At 40.7% G+C, this 23,134-nt stretch overlaps 1 protein-coding gene across 5 annotated transcripts in view; it reads left to right on the top strand.

The window, feature by feature from the left end:
• rhbdl1 (rhomboid, veinlet-like 1 (Drosophila)) overlaps positions 1-23,134 on the top strand; it is a 48,020-nt gene that overhangs the window by 19,255 nt on the left and 5,631 nt on the right. For all 5 annotated transcript variants that reach the window (XM_069155804.1, XM_069155801.1, XM_069155800.1 and 2 more), the window contains exons 3-7: positions 2,081-2,305; positions 3,282-3,430; positions 3,545-3,657; positions 19,919-20,019; positions 21,835-21,895. In XM_069155804.1, coding sequence (XP_069011905.1) covers positions 2,081-2,305; positions 3,282-3,430; positions 3,545-3,657; positions 19,919-20,019; positions 21,835-21,895 — 649 coding nt within the window. The remainder of the gene's footprint in view (positions 1-2,080; positions 2,306-3,281; positions 3,431-3,544; positions 3,658-19,918; positions 20,020-21,834; positions 21,896-23,134) is intronic.

The raw sequence follows: 23,134 nt of genomic DNA on the forward strand, positions 1-23,134 counted from the left end.
GTTTTCATCCTAAGCCTCTATTAAAGAACTTATCAAGAACTGGTCCTGTTTGCCTGCAGGCTGCTGCAGAGCCTCTGCTCACTAAGCAAACCTGGACTCTGAGATAAAGTGCATGCAAACACACACACACACACACACACACACACACACACACACACACACACACTCTCACACTCACACACACTCACTCTTTCTCTTTGTCTTTCCATGGAGTAGTTCCTGTTAACAAAGATTTGCTTTTCAAGGGCAGAATCACTTCAGCATTGTTAGGATGTCTGAGCAGCAATCAACCCTGCTGGCAGTCACACATATATTTTGTTTAAATCAAAAACCTTTTCCACATTATTTACATTTCTTTCCTCCATGAATATTCAGCTGCAGGTCTGTCATCTCTCTTGTGGCAAAAAAAAAGTGATCACCAGTGGTTTAAACATGCAGCATGACGTTGATATTAATATTGTAGTCACGTCTGAAATAAGTCAGGAAAAACAACATTTATTTCTGACTCCAGTTAAATAGTATTAACGCTAATGGAAGATTTATTTAGCATTAAATTTGTTTCTCCTAATTTTTGCTTTAATTAGAATAAACTCTTTAACTGCTTGTAATAAAGATACACTTACATTTTTACCAAGCTGCAATATGCCTTCAGCCCCAGCATTTGTCTCATATCTCTTCATCACACAGATGGGACAAAGGAGACTGTCAAAGTGATGAACAAAAGAATTTTTTGCTGTTTTAAGATGCTGATTCATCACTTTTTGTCAAACTATTCTCAGTCATTTTAGCGCTATTGTGTTTCATGTAAGTAATTCCACTTGGTCCACACATGCAAAAAAAAGCAAATAATGGATACTTGAAACACTAAAATTAGACATACTGTACATGAAGGAAAAAAATAGGATTAAAAGTATATCCTTAAAATACCAATTGAATACAACAGGAAGTGCAAGAATAGGTGAAAATAGATGTCTTAGTTCATTGAAGGCTCTGAGCAACAGACAATGCTCTTAGAGAAGAGTGTCATTACCTTTCCCCTGCTATCCCTTCTTAAATCTACTTTCTTCCCTATCTAGGATGATTAGTCACACAGATGAGCTTCCCTTAGATTATACAAGAACAAAACTTCCCTCCTTTGCTGATGTTTGATCCATTTAGTTCAGAGGAAAGTCGTGGATTTAATTGCTAAGACGAGAAATTCGGCAGCAGGCTAAGATGAAATCTGTTTTTCCTGGTGAGGTGTCCTCCAGCTGCTGACAGTAATGCTTATAAAGTGACTCAAGACAAGTTTTTTTTTTTTTTTCCCTAAAAGACAGAAAGTCATTATATAGCAATAACCCAAACACAGAAAATTATTGTAAAATTATGTGCACTGATTCCTCAGTCACAATAAACTACTCTGTCAGCTGAAAAATGTTTCTCATACTTTCACTAAGCAAGAGTTTGGGGGAATTTGCTTATTTGCTCACTTGCTAACCAGTCTTCCAGCCCATTTATCTAACTTCACTGCATAATGACTAAAAATACCTAGCCTGTCCAAAGGCAACAACATCGACCTACTAACACCTCTACAGCTCCAGACCCTCCAGAGCTGTGCAGATTGCGTGACTGCTACTGTGAGAAGTATACTGTCTGCCTGGCAACTTCACATTGATGAAGACTTCAGGAGTTCATGTAAAATGTAACATGTTTTTTAGTGAGCTTTAGAGGTGCTGGTAGACAGATTTGTGACTTTTGGACGCAGCACTGCTTGCTGTTTCCAGACTAAGCTAAGCTAAATGGAGGCTGGTAGGAGTTTCATATTTAGTGTACAGACAAGAGAGTAGTATTGATGTTCTTATCAAGCAGATTTCAAACAAAAAAAAATTTTACATTTCACTATGATCTTGGCATTTCCACAAATCAAAATTTTACACGTTTTGAAGCTCCCTACTGTCTAATTTGGAAAATTATACACTACATTCCTCAAAGGTTCTTACACTACATTCCTCAAAGGTTTTTACACTACATTCCTCAAAGCATTTACCAACAGCATCTTTGATGCATTGAACTCATGCATGTTTTTCATCCTTTCCCTCAGATGAGCAGCAAACGCTCCAGTAGTTTCCGACGAGCCATCGCCAATGGCCGCCGCACGCTGCAGAGGGAGATCCTGCTGGACGAGACGGGGCTGGGTCTGTACAAACGTTTTGTTCGTTATGTGGCCTACGAGATCCTGCCCTGCGAGACGGACCGACGCTGGTACTTCCACCAAAACCGCCTGTGTCCCCCGCCTGTCTTCATTGCCATTGTCACCATCGTCCAGGTAAGAGGATGATGTTATCAGCCTGTCTTGACTGACAGATTATACAGTGATGTGAATATAGATAACTGCTGATTTATCCCCAGTGTTTCAGTTGTTACTAAAACACTTTTTGCCGGCAATATTTTACTAGAGACTCATGCCAACAGTGCTACAAACCCCTAAAACTGACTTTAGACTGTTCTGTTGGATCAGTCATTCGCCTTAAACCCGCTGAAAAGATTTTCTGCCTTTGATCACACGCTTTTACTGTGAGCTTGATATGAGCTGGTAACCATTTGGGAGTCAGGGGCTTAGTGGGTGCATTTAATGCAATTCCTCCGAGCTGAAACCCTCAGTCAGCTGGCATGCAGGAGTTTTATTTTGTATTTATCTGCTGGCACCAATTTCATAACACAGAAACCAGGTCAGTATGCACCCTGGCCACCACAGTTACATTAATTGACCTATTATGCTCATTTGAAAAAAACTGAAATGGAAGCACTCGCAGACCACAGTTGAATTGTTAGAGATTAAGCAGCAAAAATAACGTATAGCTTCTTAAAAGAATCCTCATTTCCCCTGAAATCATCATAATTTTTCGGATAGAAAACCAAGTGCTCTTATATTGCCTCCAAATGGCCCTGAATGGTCTGTAATGACAGGGGGGATATGATAATAACAGTTCACATTCATTTTAATTCACAGAGACAATGAGTCATTATTCTATGAAAATAAACGAATGGAATTGAACCAGATGTGCCGGGTTCTTTTTTTTTTTTTTTGCAGGCAGTAATTGTCTCCAAGTATAATCAGCACCATCCGAGGAAGACAGAGTAGAAAACGTCTTTAGTACAAAAAAAAAGGAATAATGCACAATGGGGTTTTATTTTGCGGGGCATTTTCCCTCTTTTGTACCAACAGTTTGCAGAGAGCGCATGTAATGAGCTTGTCAGCAAGAACTGACAGTTTGGTGTCATTTCTGTGTCTTATGTTGCAGATTATCGTGTTCATGTGCTACGGCATCATGCTGAACAAGTGGGTGCTGCAGACCTATCAGCCTGACTTCATGAAGAGCCCCCTGGTCTACCATCCCGGTCACCGTGCACAAGTGTGGCGCTTCTTCAGCTACATGTTCATGCATGTTGGGTACGTTCTCAAACCTCCACTCGCCACATTTTGATTTCTGCAGGACTGCTCGAGTTAAAATATGCTCGCACACTATCTTTTCAATCTTGTTTTCTTTGTGTGCTTTCTCTTCAGTTTAGAGCAGCTGGGATTCAACGCTTTACTGCAGCTAATGATTGGCGTTCCTTTAGAGATGGTCCACGGCATCTTACGAATAAGTCTGCTGTACATGGCAGGAGTGCTGGCTGGTGAGTGAATTTTTGAAATAGGTTTACTATTATGAAAATGAGCAAAAGAGCATGTTGAGGCTCTGTAGGCCCGAGAATGCTGCGAGATTTGAACATTTATTTTTGTTCTGGCTAAATTCACTTCTTTTAATCCGTTTCTGGTGTTCCTTCTGAAAAAAAAAATCCCCTGATTAATTTGATATTAGGCCTCAAAGAGAGTATGTTGGTGGGTATCGCTGATTTGATTGACATGCCTGGGGTGCAGTCAGGTTTCTACGATACATCCATGGTCCTCGTGTCCTCGGTTTCTCAGTCAGATTAAACCCCCACTCCTCCCACCTCGTCCCAAAAAAACAAAAAAGCAACATTCAAAATGTCAGACTTCAAGCCTACTGTTCACAAACTGATGGCTGACATTACTGTGGGGTGTCACCTGGGCTGGTCCTGCTGTTGCAGCCTTACCAAAAACCCAACACAGCACACTGTACACTTCCAGTGAGACTGTATTTTTTAGCATCTTGTCCTCGAGCTGACGTCCATGACTGCCCTGTTTGATAGTTCTGATAAACCTGACCCAGCTGGTAGCCCAGCCCTTCAAAAAACAGTACCGATTATAAATACAAAATTCACCAAACACATCAGAGAGACTCGCACTGCCCACAGTGTCGGACTGCAGTTCTCAACTCTTTGTTGACAAGAAACCTCATTAACTTTCATCCAAGTGAGTTTGGAGATGGAAAATTTTAAATCCATGCTGAGGATTTTGCTGCTGTTGCATTGGCATCAAAATCATTGCATTTGCAGAGGTCATATCAACACTGCTGCATTAAACTCTTGTTCTTTTCATCTTCACTGGAACTGTCTCAGTCTTGGAACTCATAAATCTCTTGCTAACCATTAATTCATTACTGTTGCGAGCAATTCTCTAATTCATATTGAGCTGTATTCATTCATTTTCAGCAACCTGGTTTTTAAGCGTTTCTTTCTGTGACTAGAAATACAAATTCTTCATCTTTTCTGTTCCTTGGCTTCTCCCTGCACAGTAAAAATGGAGTTAAAGCAGCTCAAAAAGATCCCTGCTCCTCTACACTCTCGCATGCACACACTCTTTACACTCATGAATTATTGTAGCTTTGATTTATTTTAGCAATGATGACAGAGGGAGCAAGCAAGCAACCGTGGGACTTGGAGGAGGAAAAATGGGGGAGTAATGCAGGGTTTCTCTCTGGAGAATTAACCTAAGTGCAGTTCGAGATGCTGTTTGGAGATTTAAGCTGCAGCCTCAATCAAAAAGGAGGATAAAGCAGTGAGCAGATCGAGCCTGGTGACATCCGTACCCTCAGAGCCTGTCGTCAAAAATGCTTTGCTTTGAACTCTATGGTGGCGTTACACTGTGATCAAAAACTTTATTTGTGTAATACAAGTTGAATCCGAAGCTGTGTGTACCTGTCTGGAATAAAATTTTACCCTCGAGAGAATTTTGTCAGTGTAATCTTGGCGCGTCATCGTCACAATTATGTGAGTCAACACGAAGTGGAGTTTGAGATTTAATTGTTCTGAGTCGGTTTAAGTCTAATAAATGAGGAAAATAAATGAGCTGAGTTTCTCCTGAACAGTCAGAATGAAGAGCAACTTTTCACAGGACAACATAGTTTCTAAAATATATTTGTTCACCCTCAAAGCAAATATATTATTGTCATACGAGGCCTCTTTGCTTAATATTCTTTTAATTTGACATGTGTGCATAACAATATATATGTGCCCTAGTACACTTTAAAATATTGCCTCAGTCTGTGCATGAACAAACAGATGTGAACGAGTCGGATGAATTAAACAAATGAGGCTTTACCTTTTATTTAAAAATAAAAGTTAATGTACTCTCCAACTTTAGCCATGCTGGCTCCATGGCTCCACGGATGGCAATGTCAGTCTGTCAGGCCACCGCTTTGCTCCAGACTGAAAAATGTCACAAACTCCAAGATGGATGGCCTTGGTTTCGTGCTCTCGTTCATGTCTGCCTCAGGATAGCTTGTAATCATTTTCCCCATGAATATTTTTACCCATCCAATACTTTGGTTTGATGTTCCCTTCAGCTCCAGCTGTACTCTGTGTTTAGTGCTATTGGCAAATGTTTCCATAGCAACATATAGTGGAGCATACCAACATCATACCTGCTGATCATCGGCATGTTAGCATCTACGCTATTGGCTTTGCTACATGCTGTGCCTCAGCACAGCCTCACAGAGCCGCTCGTGTGGCGTGTGTGCACATGCTTGGGCTCAAATGGTTTTACAGGTTACATAGAAAAGTAAACTGTGAAAAAATATACATAATAAATGGGTAGAGAGTGTAAATATCAGAATATAGTAACTGTATATTTACCCATATTTTTCGGTGCAACTAGACTCCACTAGAACTTTGGTTCTACATGGTGCCTCACACTTTGCTGTTTGGTTTTCGCTCTACCAAGTCATTGTAGACTTCTGAGTGCTAGTGGATGTTAGAATATACCAAGTGCATTTGATTTCTCTGAGAACTTCTAGATGTTTCCTTCTCCAGTTTGTTGCCCATGGCTGTCTCATGTTTATATTCATGCAGTGTTATTCCAGCTCGCGAGTTCAGTCATGTCAGATGTGCACGCATGTTGCCTGTTGTTTTTGTACGGCAGCTGAGGTTTTGGGTTATAGCTGCAGTCAGCGGGTGCGTTTATGGAGCGACGTGCTGCAGGTATTGTGCCTTTTTGATGCGTTGCCTGAATACACTGCAGAAATATTTCCACTGCGGGGCTCGCTTTCAAAGCCAAGAGAAAGATTTCTTTTCTTTTTTTGAAGATGCCTCAAAAAACTGTGAAAGTATAAAACTGTTCTCACAGTTATACATATTTAACATGCATGATCACGCACCTCTGCAGTGCTTATCTTGAAAACAAGCTCTGTCACAAAGATCTTTATCAGAGAAGGTGTTACGGTCTATCCACATGTAAAACTTCGATATGGCCTGATTGTAACACGGTTGTGTTGGTCCCATACTTTAGTGCACCCTGTGAAAATAAAGTATGACATTGTACAGTTTGTCCTTGGATGTGTGCCTGACAAAAGGAACAATTCTGTCATTATTTTTTGACAGTGCTGGTCCTTGTCCTTGCTCATTTTGCATCCACTCAGTAATCCCTCGTGGCACAGAGAATGGCTGAAGAGCTCCACTTGAATATCATGTTGGCAGCATCGGTCAGAATTTCAGATTATGTTCGCGAGATGAATGTGAAATGTTGAGTCGTGTTCAACTTTCCAGCCCAGCTCCACATTAAAGAAAAGAAGCAGGGGTACCTTTTTTTTCCTCCTCTTTTTCTTTTGGTTCTCCTTTCCTCGAGCCGACAGCTCCTTCAGCTTCTTTGTGCGCTTCAGGACATCAACAGGTGCCAGAACACCATGTTTTTTCTCGTAGCCCTGTGTGAGTCTCAGAGTGTCTACCTCCTGTTACGCCTTACATTTGAGACAATCCAAATCCTCCAGCAGCCTCTCAGAGCAGCAGAGAGGCTGCAGGAAGTCTGTCCCACTCAACTTTGATATCAGTGTGTTCATGAGGTTTCAGCGTTGACACATTGTACAAGACAATGACACATTTCTGCTGTTTGCAGCCTAACAGAGTTTATTCTGCGATCTTTGTTGTGACATAACATAGAAAAGTTGTAATCAAGCATGAACAAAAAAAACACGTGTTTAAAGATGCATTTTGGTTGTTCCAAAATTCACCGTTTTCAAAATATTTCACTGTTTTTGTTTTAGTTTATTTATATCTTGTTTACCTTAATGTTGCCAGAGACATAGAATACTCATTGAGCAGAATAATGCCACATGCTTGTCCCCAAATACATAGTAAAATCATTATTACAATAAAAATGCAAGAAAATACACAAACAAATATGAAATAGTAGTAATGTAAGTTCCTTGATTGAAGTTAAGATTCTAAGGAAGGATACATACAGTATCAACAATGACGTACGTGCCTGAGTATTGTTATAAAGTGTATAAAAGGTACATTTGGCTCATAGTACACACAGTTCACACTAAACAAACAGTAAAAACAGGCATGCAAAAAATTATGGTGCATGCAAACTTCCATTATGGCCCAGTATTGACTGTATGTAGCTGCATCTGAGTGGAGCTCAATGCCACAGATATGATTTGTAGACTTATGTAAACACTGTACAAATTTAAGGCATCAAAGTATCTGTGTTGTTTGTCAGAAACATCTCGCTGGCGCTTCATCAGTCAGGCTATACACTATACAGAGCTTATTGTTTCACTCTACCTGAAGTCTGCCTGGAGCAGTTTATGTCTATAGATGCAGACAAAAAAAATGGTGAAGCAGTGGGCCCTATAAATGGCAGACTTTACCAGCTGCGAGCATCGCCTGAACTTCCTCAGAAGCCTGGATGTACAGGCAGCGAGTGTGAGTCTTGATTGAGCTGTCATCACACTGACTTGAGGTAATCACATTCGCGAGATGGTCGGCAGAATCTAAATATGTCAAGTTACTATTACACAGTCTGACGAGAGGCAGTGGTCCAGTAAAGGGGAAATCCAGGAGATGGAAAATAAATGCAATGAGTTGTAGTTTAACTTCCCTTTGCTGAGCAGCCAATGATAATGATAATAATACATTTCATTTAATAGTGCTTTACATGGCCCTCAAGGTCACCTTACATCACACAGGATCAGTAATAAAAAGCAACAAAGCACGTAGTGGTTGTGATACATCGTGTATATCATCTGCTTGAAACGGGGTTTGCCCGATGTGACAGCCGACTTCTCTCTTCATCTGCAATTCTGATTGTCAGTAAATAAATTAACCGCCAACAGGCTGCTGCCTTGTTATTTACTATGACGAAATCAGAAATCCTACTGTACCACCCCGTCCAACACAAAATGTCGGAGTTCATCTTCTGGGATATTGTTTTGCTCCTGAGAAGAATCATGTCGGCTCAGATTTAGGTTACTGTATGTAATGATTTGGCCTTTAACTACACTAAAACTGACGATGGCTCATAGTTTAAACAATAAATTAAAGATTGTTGATGTTTGATTGCCGGTATTCTGTCTTTTTAGATTGAGGTTACTGCCACCTCATCTGGAAAGACAAGTTTGCCTGCATCTCCTAGTTAGAAGCTCACATTTTACTCTATACTATTACTTATTTAAAATCTGAATGCAGGACATTTTAGTATGTGCAGTTGAGTATTTTTATAGTGTTGTATGAATACTTCCTCCACCACCGTCCCTAGCTAAATGAACATTTAGAAATACCTTTAGATGCACCTGAGTAACTGAACAGGAAACCCTGAGAGGTTTCACAGGGTTGTCGAGCACCTGAAGATCTTGGTGCTCCTCTACATATGGAGCCTCTGGTTTGAACTATGCAGGAGCCTGTGAACAGAATATCCTGTTTACTGTAATCCACTGGCCTTGCAGTGTTAGAAAGCTCTGTACTCTCACTGCTGTTTGGTGTCCTTAATCAAAAGGAATGAAGAGACTTGTTGCCAGATTTCATTTTGTGGCCTGATGGGAAATTGTGATGTAAATGTGAGAAATGAATGCATGTACATATAACCTCACTGTTGCAAGTTAGTTAATCTTGTCCTTACTTAAAATCAGCACGGCAGGTTACACTTAATGTTCAATCGTTCAGTATTTGATGAATCTTGTTCTGATATCAGGCAGGACTGCAGCAGTGTCAGATTTCTACTGCGGCCATGAGACCCGTTGTATTGTCGCTCTTAATTTAGTCTGATGATTGTTTCTGCCTTCTCTAATAAAAGCCTGTTAGTCTCTAAATGACTGAAGGTCCTCAGACTTTTTTTTTGCTTATTACACCACTGTGTTCACGTTCCTGTTATATAACTGATTGATGCGCTATAAAAGCATGCTGCACATATTTAGGCAGGGTAATTTGATTTTATCTGCTGCCAGTGAATGAAGAGCCTTGGTGCGTGGCCAAGAGTGGCTTTGTCCATCATCCATTTTGCTGATGCTTGATGTTTGGACGAAGCACACAAGCTGCAACTTATGATATTCTGTGAATTCTCCTAAAGCCTAAAAATATAGCTCTGGATTAGAAGATTAAAATCAATAAATTCAGATTGTATTTGCAAAAAACAACAACAGAACTCAGCTTTTATTATTATTTAAGATTTCCAGTTTAGTAACAGATTTAATTTACAGGTTTCATTTGCTGTATTCGTTATTGTCTATTAATTTGCCTGTGATAAAGATGTTACTGTTTTGAGTGAAATTCAAATTAAAAAAAAATTGCTTTAATTAATACACTTTGGGATTGAACATTCATTTTGATGAGTCAACATTTTATTCAAGTTCACTTACTAACTTTTCAAGAGCATTGAGAACATTTCACACGTCACTGTGTATATACAAGTAGAAGTTGCTTCCGGGTCTGAAAAATGAGGCCAATGCAGAAGTGCAATACTACCGAGGGCCGCTAGGGGTTTGCTCCAAAAAGTCTCCAGCTCCATAGACTCCCATTCAACTTCACTTGTAAGGTCAATATTATTTTTCCACAAGTCTTAATCGTGTCATTCACTAAAGTCTCTACTTCATATTAATTTTTTTGGTGGTCAATCTGAAAATAATACCATCATTAATTACATATTAGGTCTCAAAAAGTGGTATGTTTGGGGGCTTGTGTGTTTGATTGACAGGTCTGTGGTGCAGTCAGGTTTCCCCTATAGGTGGGCGGGGCATAGCGTCCTCGGGTTTCGAATCAGATCGATTCAGATCCATCGCTTTCTCCCCCCCAACTTGTCCAAATATGGTCACTTCTGGCTCCAAAATAGCAAGATGGCGACGGTCGAAAAGTCAAACTCGAGGCTTCAGAACGACAGTTCAATCAGGGTGACATCACTGTTGGTTGCCGCTTGGTCTTTTGTTAAAATGGGGATTAAACTCAATTCATAGTCTCAAGAACCGTAAAACAACTATTTATACAAGAAGCCTGAATGTATATTAATGATGGATTTTACTGCCTTTCCTGTATGACACGCAGTTACACTTGTGATTGAGAGCGTTACTGAAATTTGTGTAAAATAAATTAAAATTTAAAACACGGGTTCACAGAAGGGACCAATGAATTTACCGACTGTGAAGCTGACAATTGTGGAATTTGGCTGAAAATATTGGCGTAAAGTCAAGTCAGATAAACCGGCACCTTCACATTGCATCAGCAGCATCAGCATCAGCAGCTGAACACAGTTAATGAGGTAGAGATGGAGATAAAAAGACAAGAGAGGGCAGAACAGAAGAGAGGAAGCATCAGAGAACCAAAGGCTGAATTAATCACTCTCAGTGCCAGAGGGATGTGACTCAGTGTCTGACTTTGGCTCCGACTCACTTTGAGCACCGGTGTAGAGATATTTTACAACACACGGATTCGACTGGCTGCAGGTAAATCTGGGAATGTTTGTTTTGAGCAGGCGGCGGCAGTTTCAAGACCGTGAGAGCCGTGGAGTCATCTTTTTGCGCCGCTTTTGCCAGCTGAATGCCAATGCTTGCTCTTACTTTGAAGGCAGCGGTGTGTGGCTGTGACGGTGCAACATTGTTGTGGTATGCAAGGTCATATTTCTCCCTTTATAGCCAACGTTGGCTGCTGACTGTTGTATGTACACAAACCCAGGTGTTGTGTATGAAGCGCCTGGTCCTGTGTTTCTGATGTACTCCCCCGGCACTGAGACTGAGGGAGCAGGGTGACCTTGGTGTGTTGCAAAGCCTGCCAGTGTGATTATGGTAATTCCCCATCCCATTCCACAGTCAACTCTTCCGAGGTGACACCAAGCTTACTTCCTCTACAACCATCCCCTGCAGCCCCACTGATAACAACTCTAAGGATGATGAATATTTACTGTAATGCAGCCTCATTGAAGGTAGCCCATTTGTATGGAGCGAGCCCACTGTGTTTATAGTCATCTATTTACATCTACTGTGTGAAGCCAATCCGGGATAGCAGTATTTGTCAGGCACTGTGTCGGAGGCTATTTCTCTGCTCAGTTTATCTTCCATTTACTTCTGTGGTTAGCTTCAAGGTTTTCCGATGAAGAAGCACATCATGCTCCCCGCAGCCATCACTGTGTCTTAATAACCTTGAGCACTGGCAGGGATTTCGTGCTCTTTTTCATGGGGATGTTGGAAGAATTTGAGTCATTTCCATCCAAGGACAGCCATTGTGCTCGTTGCGAGTGATAATCACATTGGTCGTGACAAGAATTTATTTTTTTGTGCCGCAGCTATTCTTATGGCGTAAACAATTATAAGAGCATTAAGCACATTAGTTTGTACGCTCACTAATTTCTAAATATTGTCTCTAAATGCATTTTCATATACCCAGACGCTCACCCACATCAGATATGATTGTACTGTTGGTTCTACGCTGTGCTGAGCCATCTCCTCCCAGCAGCTCTGAGGATGTTTCTTGTGGAGACTATTGATTTTTCCTGATGCCCCCTGGGCTCAGGGGTAGCATAAATACGATCATATTTTTCCCCATGTTGAAATTTTAGGCAGAAAGCTGTAAAATCTCTGAGGAAACCAAGGGCAAGGTGTGTTTACAGTGACCATGTGAAGTTGCGGTGAACCTGATGAATTATATCCGTCCCTCCAGGCCAGAGCGCGACATCGACAGTGCTGGAATCGTGTGTTCTTTTGTGTATGTCGACAAAGAGGTTCTGATTTTTGTTATGTTTTGACTCTACATCAGTGTTCCTGTTTTTGAAGTTGTCCCTCTTTTGCTCTGCTTTGACTGCAGTGCAGGGGTACAGGTGTGAAGTGTATTGTCACTTTGAGGAAGCTGACAGGGTGGATGCTCCGCCACAGCTTGACTCCACAGATAAATAAAAACTTTGCGGACTCTGACTTTCCCTTCACATCATCTTAGGGTTTTCATCCCTCCACGCCCACGCTCCAGCAGGGCACACGGAGATGGATGAAGACGTTAGATTGGATGAGAACTGATTGTGAGCAATGCTGCTCCACTTGAAGGAAAGCATCGGCAGCGCAGGTGATATTTCCCCTTATCTCTCTCAGTCTTGATGACACAAAAGTGTCCGTCTCCCTCCCAGGTGGAAAATACCGTTAATAAAGGTCCCCCAGTCTGACAGCACTATTATACTTAAAATGAGCCTTTGAAATGGACGCCACTCAAGTAAATGACATCTGAAGCTATAAGCTTTTCAACTAGACTATAAAGTAGACAAAAGACCGTATGACAGATGTTCTGCCTCCAGTTGAGTCACCCGGACGGATTCTAATTTTTACTCCAGTCACCATCAAACTGTTTCCGCTCGTATACGTTGTTCTCAAAATGAAAGCAAACATGATGTCCTCTTCATTATGAATAAAGCAATGCAACAGTTGTTAATCGATCAGACTGTTTCTACAGAATAAATTCTCACCTGTCTTGAGTACCCATACATTGTTGAGTTATCTAAAACATTGAATATGTCCTGCTGGAGCAGCACTCTATAAATATAATGTTATTATTTAAAAAACGTCAATTGGGGCTGTGGGAACTTGTAATGGCTGAACCGATGTATTCTTATTGCAGACATATTGGTGTATATGATGTTGGATTAGTAACTATTTTCTGATTGTTAAATGATCAGTTCGTTCCAAAATAAAGTAATTGTTATTTTCAATTCTAGGCAGAGTGATGTAATTATGATGTTATGCGTACATGGCACAGATGTGGAACAACATAATTATAGGGTCAAACTCATTTGAAGCAGTTATAAACTGTAACATTATTCTTATTTTTTCATTTAATAATAGGTCTTCCTATTGATGATGGTATTCAGACTCACAGCTCCAGCACAATGTCTGCAGCTGTGTCTTCCTTCGACGCCAGATCCCAAAGTTTGTTATATTTACGTCTGATAGTCAGCAGGTTCTCAACCTAAAGAAGCATGACTGAACGAAATGAACCACAAACCTCAGTGAGTTCATATTTGTTCATTAATGTAATTCATGCTGGAGTCTGAAAATAATTAAAACAGCAGGTACAAACAGCTCCGTCATGATTAGTTAATAAAAGAAAATTTAAAAAAAAGACTAACACACACGGACTAAACCTGGACATCTGATTGTGTGTTTGCAGTCTGAGTGTGCCACCGTTCGTCTTGCGCTTCCTCTCCCACTCCTTCCATCAGTCTCCCCCTCTTCTTATTTGTGCTCCGTAAATAAATCTGATCCGGCATATCCTCAGTTTATTAGCCGATGGAGGCAGACCTGTGACTACACAAGTGCTGACTACAGCACATCTCCATGCAGGGCCACAAGATTTAATGCATACAGGATGTCTGCGGCGAGTGTGTACAAATAGAGCAACTAGAACCTAAAAGGCAACAATCCCACAGTATCAGCAGGTAGAGGTTTCCCTTCTTGAAACTGTGCTGTAAGCTCGGGCACAGAGCCGGGTTTCTATTGAAAAATATCTTTATATTTTTTGGAGTTGACAGCCACAAAATGATTCCTGTAACTGACTCAACAAAATGTCTCATAATGAAACGGATCGAGATAACTTTAGGTGGCATGGATGATCTTTCCTTATAGCTTACAGCAGCAGACTGACTCAAAGAATAAAACCTGAGAGACAGATTTCTTTGCACCCAATACAGACTAAATCACCTGAATAAATAAACACTCATTGCCCTTTAATTGTCCTCTCCAGAGTAATTTATTGGCTGACCAACCAAGAAATGCAACTCACTGCATATTAATGTCCTCAGCCATCATTTACATTCACAGAAAACACTAAAAGACATCTTAGCAAATTAAGAGTTAGTGCTCTCTAACTCTTGACTAAAAAGCCTCTGAGAGCTGGACATGTTTTCAATGGGGCCTCTGTTGTTGTTTTTTTAAGCCAAAGAAATCAATATTTTGTATTAGCAATGGTGATGCACACCATAGATAATTATCACTCAACTCTGCCCTTCGCCTGAGCTCTAGTATGCGTTTGTGTCTTTCAGCTCACTGTTTTGGTTTGATGGCCTGCAGTCTTCACTATTCTGGTTCATTTTCATCAATATTGTTTACAGACACAATAGGCGACTGTTTTTGTGTACATTACCTGACCAGCAGCACAGACTGCGAGCAAACTGATTTGCTGGTAAACCTATTGAGGCATGCAGCAGCTGCAAAGCCAGATATTTCCCTTAAGAGTTGAAACCAAACAGAGTTATAAGGAGACTGAATATTGGACTTACATTCATTGGGTTGCTTGAAGAGTGACAATTACGTCTAGTGTTTGTCTGTGTGTGTTGGATAACTGTTGGTTAACTTTTAAATTGTTTGCAATAGCAGCCTCATGAGCAAGTAGTATTTGTCAGTCAGCTTGTTCCATTGACAAAGTGGCCAAAAAAATCATTTATTGTGGGTTTAACCTTCAAATCCTTTGTAGTTTCACTCTATATAAATCACTTTTTAACTAAGTACTAAATACACAAGAGTTTAACTGATGCTGGATTTTTGGAGATGATGATGATACCGATATTTGGGAGTAAAACAAAAATCCAATATCAAGAAATTATGTATACTTTAAATACAGTCTATCTAAACACATTTTTTTGTAAAGATCCATTAAATGTGGTTATCAAACTCTTTTGTCTCGTGTGACAGACACATGTAATGGAGGCAGGATATTTTACAGTTTATTTTCCACACTGATATCAGTGCACTGAAACAGTAAACTTCACTGGGAGTTTAACAATTATGACTAGATATTTTTTTTTAAAAGGAAACATTTTCTAATATACCCCAGGCATCTTTATATGCATTATGTTATGTTAAAAAGTTTTCATATTGGCCAACATATACACCGATACCAAGAAATCTGAGATAGGCCAATATCGACTGATAACATCAATCAGCTGATATATTGGTCAGACAGTCCAATACAGTCCATTTGATCAAAAATAATTTAGAAATCAAGTAGATGTTTTCCAGAAAGCATAAACTAAATTCACTCTTGAACACTGTCTATCCTTATTTTATACCTATAACCATTAACATGGCCGTTCAACAAAATTTGCTGATTAAGACCTAAACTAAAAGATAAGTAGTTGCAGTAATCACAGTCGACAACTCCCCACATATACAAATTCTAGGAAGCAGACTCTGAAAAGCCTCGTGGCAGGATTCGCCGTATTTTTCGAGGATTAGAGCATTTACTGTGCTCAGGCGCTGCCTCAACTGGAGTGGCTACAGAGCAGCGCAGCCTCGGGCACTGTCAAAGTCTGGCCTCGGATCAGCTTACCATCCCTTGTCTGCACCTTGTCCCGGAGAGACAGTATATACAAAGTTGACCCATAGCTTAAGGGCAGCCTGGAGTAACAGTATTGGTGTTACTGTTACTCCAGTGGTTTGACAGAGAGGCTCTGTTGTCTGAGCTGCTTTGGGGGCCACACTCCGGTAGATATGGTATAGCCCCAAGTGTGTAGTTGACCTATACTCCGTACAAAGTGCTTTATTTTTACTGTCAGCACTGTAGTGCACTTGTGGATTTTGCAAGCTCACAAAAAGATTTGAGGATGTTGATGATGACTTCAGGACGGCGGCACTAAATATTATGTGCATGAGATGGAATGTGTCAGCTCTCCACTGAAATAATCGTACACCTCATGTCTCAGCTCCTGCTGAGTGCAAGAATCCTAAATCTTAAATCCCCCCCGAGCAGGAGAACCCACATGACAAGCCTGTTTAGTATTCATACTGTATTTGGGAGCCTCTCACTAAAGCAGAGTGAGCAGGAGGAGAGAGCAGTTCGTATCCTCCCTGTGGATCTCATCTATTCCTCTGAGCCCGAAGTCTCATGCTGTCTCCTCTTCCTCGCCTACAGATGGTGGTGTCACATCCCTAACAATTGTCTCGTACGAAGAGACGATCTGGACTGGTGTTGCCTGTTAGTACCTAAAAAGCAAAATTCACTCCTCTGAAAGCTCTTCAGGTCGATATTTTTGGATATATTTGACTTCATGTATAAGAAAGGGGTCTCTGGTAGTCATGAATGAACCGAGGATATCGTCTCTGCAGTCCCCTCAACTATAATAAAAAATGTAACATTACTTTTAACTTCTTGTTTTTGGTTTTACAGCTTGAAACTGTACTTTTTTTTATTCACCCTCCTGTAGCGTCGCTTTTGGCTGCAGCGTTAAAACTCTGAAAAGTCACTATGCTACCTGCCTCACACCAGACAGCAGCCAAACACATTCAGCTAAAGTAAGTGAAGAGCTGGTCAACTTAGTGGAGCACTAAGCAGCAAAAGAGTCAGTAAATCCCCTCAGGAGTTTGTAGAGAGAAAAGCTGCTAAGAGAGAGTGAATATCCTACTTTACATTTGTCAGGTGGCCAGAAACATGATCCAAATCAATGTCTGCTAGATGGGTAAAAGTGTTTGCCAGCCTGTTTGCCACATAGACTTTGTAAGATGACAAGATGTCAGTATTTATTTTTATTTCTTGTTTCTTGAAGGCACACCACTTTAAAATGTAGAAATCTGAAACTACTAGTTTAATTCAAATTACAGAAAAACATTCACGTCCCTCTGCTACTACAGTCAAAAATACATTCTTTAAATTGCATCACTTAGCTGTTCTGAATCTTTAAGACCAGTCAAAGACTGCATTTAACCAAAATCTCATTATTAGTGTAACTAAAACCTTAGATGATCTCACTCAGAACATTATAACACCCAACTCTAGTGTATGGAAGTCATAAATTAACTGCAAAAAAGTTATAAAGTCCTGGAAAAGCCAAAAAGAGAAACTGAGATGTTGATGCTACCGAAGTTGCTCCAATTCAATTTATCCTTTACTTTGAAGAGATCAGAGACAACATACTGTATGCTACACTGTGCAACTGTGGTGGAACTATGAAAATGGGACACTGTGAATCTCCTCAAAATCTTTTTCTGAAACGCCAACCTTCATCTGCCCAATAAATTCACATAAAATAGCCCATAGGTGTCAGAGCGAGGGGAGACGAAAGACTCAGGAACACGCTCTGATTACCATCTGTCTTTTCATGATCATCACCAGCACCACGGGCTGACAAGGCGTTCTTTAAGATGATGTTTACTCTGTGCGGGCCCAGAGAGCCCGCGCACACACACATTCAGAATATGAATGTTACAACATGCATTATAGATCTGAGATCACAACTCCAGCAAACCCCAACTGTGATTAAAAAGAGGCTGTTTTGTTTTATCAGCCCTCTCCGCTTCCCTTATCAGCTCATTTGCATAATTACCAGAGGCTGACGCAGTCCTCGCAAGCAACTGCCAAAGTGATTTCTCCAGCGTGGAGTTTTGTCCTACTTCATAGTGTCACAGCAACCCCTCAATAATAGGTGTACACAACTGCAGTCAGGGTTACAACTGTAACACAAAACAGACTTCATCTATGTAAAATTCATTTCTTTTCTGCATCTTTATTATTCTTCTGAATAATTGGACAAACATCCCACTGACCTGTTATTCTCAGTGCCTTAGCAATTGAGTCTGATGGCAAAACATTTTATTGCCAAATTCATGTCAAGTGCTGAAAAGTAATTAACTACATTTACTCTTAAGTGTTGTACTTGGGTGCAACCTTGAGGTATTTGTACTCTACTTGAGTATACCCATTTTATGCTACAATATACTTCCACATTTCAGAGGGAAATATTGTACCCTCCACTTAACTATATTAATCTGGTTACTTTTAACATTAAGATTTGACACAATGGATAGTATAACAGGCTTTTAGAAGACAACACACGTAGTCAGAGTCACATTTCAGATGTCTATGAATTGTTAAGAGCGCCACCAAATACTGATGTGTCCCTCTAAACTTCCCATTTTAATAAAGTTCAAATGATTCAATATCTCAGCCGGAGTCAAAGATTAGAGAAAAAGATTTATCTGATGTCCCTGTAAATTAAACTACTGGATATAAAGTAGTTTAAATGATCAAATTACCAAACCCTGCAATTTTGATACTTTTTGCTGCTAATACAAAGGGCAATCAAAAAGTTCAGAGTGTGCTCCGAATAGCCTGACACGCACGGAGCAGGGGAAGCGCTAACCTTTATGAGTAAATATTCTGGGTTTTGTCACTTGATCAAAAACAGCACCTGGGTGTGACAGGGTTTGGTGACATCACATATCTTTAAACGTAGCTCTATCAAACTTCAACCTGATCAGAGGTCTAATCAGCCAGTGATTGAAAACACCCGTGTGTCTTTAACTACTCACATCATGCGAGTACATTACAAGGCGCCAAACAACTGCTGGTTTGACCAGCTTGTTGGCAAATGAGCCTCTTTACAGCAGACAGACTTGTCATAGTGGGGAGCTACAGGTGTTACATTAATGATGGTTCGGCATTGTACGAGAGGCCCACTAAGCCACGGGACAGTGAGCCATCATTTGGAAGGAGGAATCATCATTAATTTGATTATTTACACCGGCACTTTTACTGCTGTGTCATGTCTAAAGGTTGTCTGTGTAAAAGACAGAGTGCAGTAATGTATGTAGCTGTAATATAAGTGTGCAGTCGCCTCCACAGACTACAGTATGGGATCATACTACTCATCAGTTTTTGGCCATCACTGTACTTTTTGATATTACAAGTGTAGTTTTAAGCACATTTGGCTTCTTTCCATATCCACATACCCCAGATTAGACGTGGCTCATGAATTGGAAATTATCCTCTTCAGCGAGGTTCAGCTGTATTCTCCTGGACTTACTTTTATCAGAGATCATTTAAGGCTCGCTTTTTTTAATTTCAGCATCCAGAAGGAATATCTTATTAGGAAATATTTATTTTTACTATTTTAATATAATTAGTCAGCTGCAGTTTTAGCAGAATGCTTGTAGGGGATAAGCCTGTACTGTGTGCACAATACTGAGTGTATGTGTGTATTTAAATGCGTGTGTGTGTATTGTGGATATGATATAAAAGGGCATGTGAAGGTCAGCTGATGGAGCACAGCGCCTGTGAACACAGGGTGATTTTTAGAAAAATGCTGCGAGGAAGGTGACTTGTGCTGCTGCGTGATGAGTAATCTGACTCTTCCTTTGTTTTACCCCTCTGCTCTAAAATGCTAACGCTCTCTCTATTCCTAACACACACACACACACACACACACACACACACACACACACACACATTCAAAACACACACTCTGCCTGCATTACATCTACACTTCTAATATGTCTCTCTCTCTCTGTTTCTGTCTCTGCAGGCTCGCTGACAGTGTCCATCACCGACATGCGTGCTCCAGTGGTGGGTGGGTCCGGGGGGGTCTACGCTCTGTGTTCGGCACATCTGGCCAATGTCGTCATGGTAACTGCCATCATCATCAGCACCTCCATTGTTATGTCTAAAAACGCTTTTCAATAGAGATGAAATGTCAGAGCTCAACCAGCATCCTGGGCCTCACTGAGGTCCGTTTTCTTTTGATTTAGATTTTATTTCCAGCAGGTGTTAGTTGGAGGTTTTTCTGCCACAGTGAGATCACATGGATGCGATAAATACCTATTGTTGCCCAGCGTTGTTTTTGGAGAAGCGCCACAGTATATTCAAGAGACCTTGTGACCTCTTGTCCTCAGCAAAATGAAGATTCATATTAATTATTCAGACTGTAGTTTATTTGTGTCCACTGTAGAAACAGGAAGTGAACTCCCTTGATGCTGCTTGAGAGTGTTTTTTTCCCCAGAATTTAATTGTATGTGTTTCTGTCACAAGGGCTCTGTGACAACGCCTTGCACATTCTCCTCAACTCTCAAGACAGTGTTACATCTGACGAATAACTTGAACTAACGTCGCCGCTCACTGTGGGCAGTGGAGACGCCAGCAGGAATGGACATCAAAATGTAACTGACAGGCCCAAAAGCAAAGACTCTGCAACTGTAACTGTGCAGCAGCTAACAGTTTAATGTGGTCTGTTACACTCAATGTCTCTTTGTTGTTCGGGAAATCCTTCAATGCGCCTCTTAGTTCTGCTCTGATGAATATTGGTGTCATTTTTTTTTTTTTAAGGAAATCTTGAAACGTCTTCGACCCAGAAAGCTCCAAGCCATCTGCCATCAGGCGTCATCATCTGGTTCACTCAAAAGACATTTTCAGGTTCAGTGCAGGTTCAAGCTCTGCTGTGTACCTGATTCCCTAGAAATCCCACAGCTGCTGCCGAGATACATCCTCAAACCACAGAGCGCACAAATTCAGCTTGAACATCATACTTAAATCCTCTCTTTTTTTTATGGTTAGAGATGTTTAGCCTTTACGTTTTAAGATTTGTGTCTTCTGAACAGCAAGCTCTCTGAATGATCTGCTGCACCTCACACACACACACACACACACGCACACACACACACACACACACACACACACACACACACACACGTCACATTCCTTCAGCTCCATTTAAATGTCCTGAGTGTCAATAACAAGCTCTGTAACAAAATAACCAGATCGTCCGTGCTCCTCGTCCTCCTGGCAGAGTGGCGAAAATTGCCTCCCATCAGAAAGCAGCATCGTCCCAGACCTCCTCTCCTGCTCTGACCTCTCCCCTCCGTGATAATAATCATTTATTTGTAGAAAATATTGTGACATTACCTGCACTGCCTCCCCTCGCTTGTTTTAAACATATGGTCACAGCAGGTTTCATTTATACATCTCTCTTGAATTTTACATGACATTTATTTTTCCGCTGTGAGAGATAAAGGGAGACTGTGGCGCTGGGTCATAGTCTCACAGCCCAGAGACCTAATGAATGGTGGGATTGGTGCAATTATTCATTCTGGGGAGTAAATGTGTTATTCTAAGTCAGGATGCCATTGTTCTTTTTTCCTCGGAGAATCACAGGGACTATTCATTCTCCCATTCCCTTAAATTATCTTAGCCCTAATTAATAGAGTGCCACTGGGTTGGAACAAGTAAGTGGAGAGCAGCCAGGTGTATAATCGCATCTCTGTCTCGTGTAAGTGCTGCCGCCTCTGTCATATAGATATGGATTGTGTTTCTCTGCAGTCTAAATATGTCCTGCGGATAGAAACGGGTGAAACTGAGGTGTTTTTTTGTCAGGCTGTTGTTTATCGTCATATATGTAACGGGCCGTGCTTGTTTGTGCTGACCTGACACTCTTGCTGTGTGTTGCAGAACTGGGCCGGGATGCGCTGTCCGTACAAGCTGCTCCGCATGATCCTGGCGCTAGTTTGCAGTAAGTTCTCTACATGTACTCTCCCTGTGCTTCTGTTCTTATCTGCGGCTGCTGCTATTTCTGTTGAATTCATAATTCAGCCATTTAATAGGTAGTGTGTGTATCACTTATCTTTTTCAGCATTTTTTAATGTCCACACACTCACTCACAGTTCAGCGTAATAACACAGCATTTATCATCTGAGTGGGGTTTAAAAACCTCTTAAAGCTGCTACTTAAGCTATTATTGTTAATTGCTCCAAGTGGAAGGCTCCCAGATTGGACATGTTGCTTTGTTTTCAAAGCATTTGAGTCATACGAGTTGTCCTTTTTCTCCACACGAGGGCCGATACACTGTGACTTTCATTAGTGAGCAATATGTTCCCTCCATCTGTCCCGAGCCTGCCGCCCCCGAACTGAGAGAGCAGTGAGTCTCTGCTGGAACGTTGTATTCCTCCTCAATGTTTTACCAACAGGGGGACAGATATTTCAAAATATAAAGTGACGCATCATTTGCGTGTGCCACAGTGGAAAGCAAATTATCACACACTGCGTTTATGCTATCAGAGTTTTTATTCCGTTAAAAGGACTTTGGAAGAGCAACAGAAAACAACAGCAAATAAAACATTTTAGCTTAAAGATCCATTTCAATCCTCCTGTGACCTTCGTTCACCTGCAGAAACCATCTTCGATAAAACACTTGACTACATTATACAGATCATCTTTGGTCAATGACACCAAGTCAGCTCAGTCCAAGGACTTGTTCTTTATGCAGGAGTCATGCAAGTGACTTCTTTGCATGTTAAGTACTGTATTATTACAGTTATATACTCTTATTTAACTATATTCTGGTAAATTTAAAACACAATAATGGTCACACTTTTGTCTGTACATTTCTGTATTTTTACAAAATGTAGACTGAAGGCAATATATTCCACCTACAACATTACTAAAACTTGTTTGTGTTCCTTACAAAAACTTACAGTAAGTGTAAGAGAGACAACTCAAAGGTTATGTGCTGGATCATTTCTTGGCTCTAGAAAGTTATTGACTCCACAAAAGGAATGTATGAACCGTATAACCGCTGTTTAACATCCAATTACTGTTGTTACATCCAGTTAGAGTTTTAACAGTATGGTTAGTTGATGGATTTTTTTTTTTTTTTTTCCTTTGAAAAGGGCCAAGCCAGCTGTCTCCCATCATGTTTGCAGTCTTTTCAATAAGCTAACATTAGACAGTGGAATCAATCTTCTCCCAATAA

This window comes from Embiotoca jacksoni, unplaced genomic scaffold, assembly GCF_022577435.1.
Source record: "Embiotoca jacksoni isolate LCO1_2020_lvr unplaced genomic scaffold, fEmbJac1.0.p SCAF_20, whole genome shotgun sequence".
Lineage (NCBI taxonomy): Eukaryota > Metazoa > Chordata > Actinopteri > Embiotocidae > Embiotoca > Embiotoca jacksoni.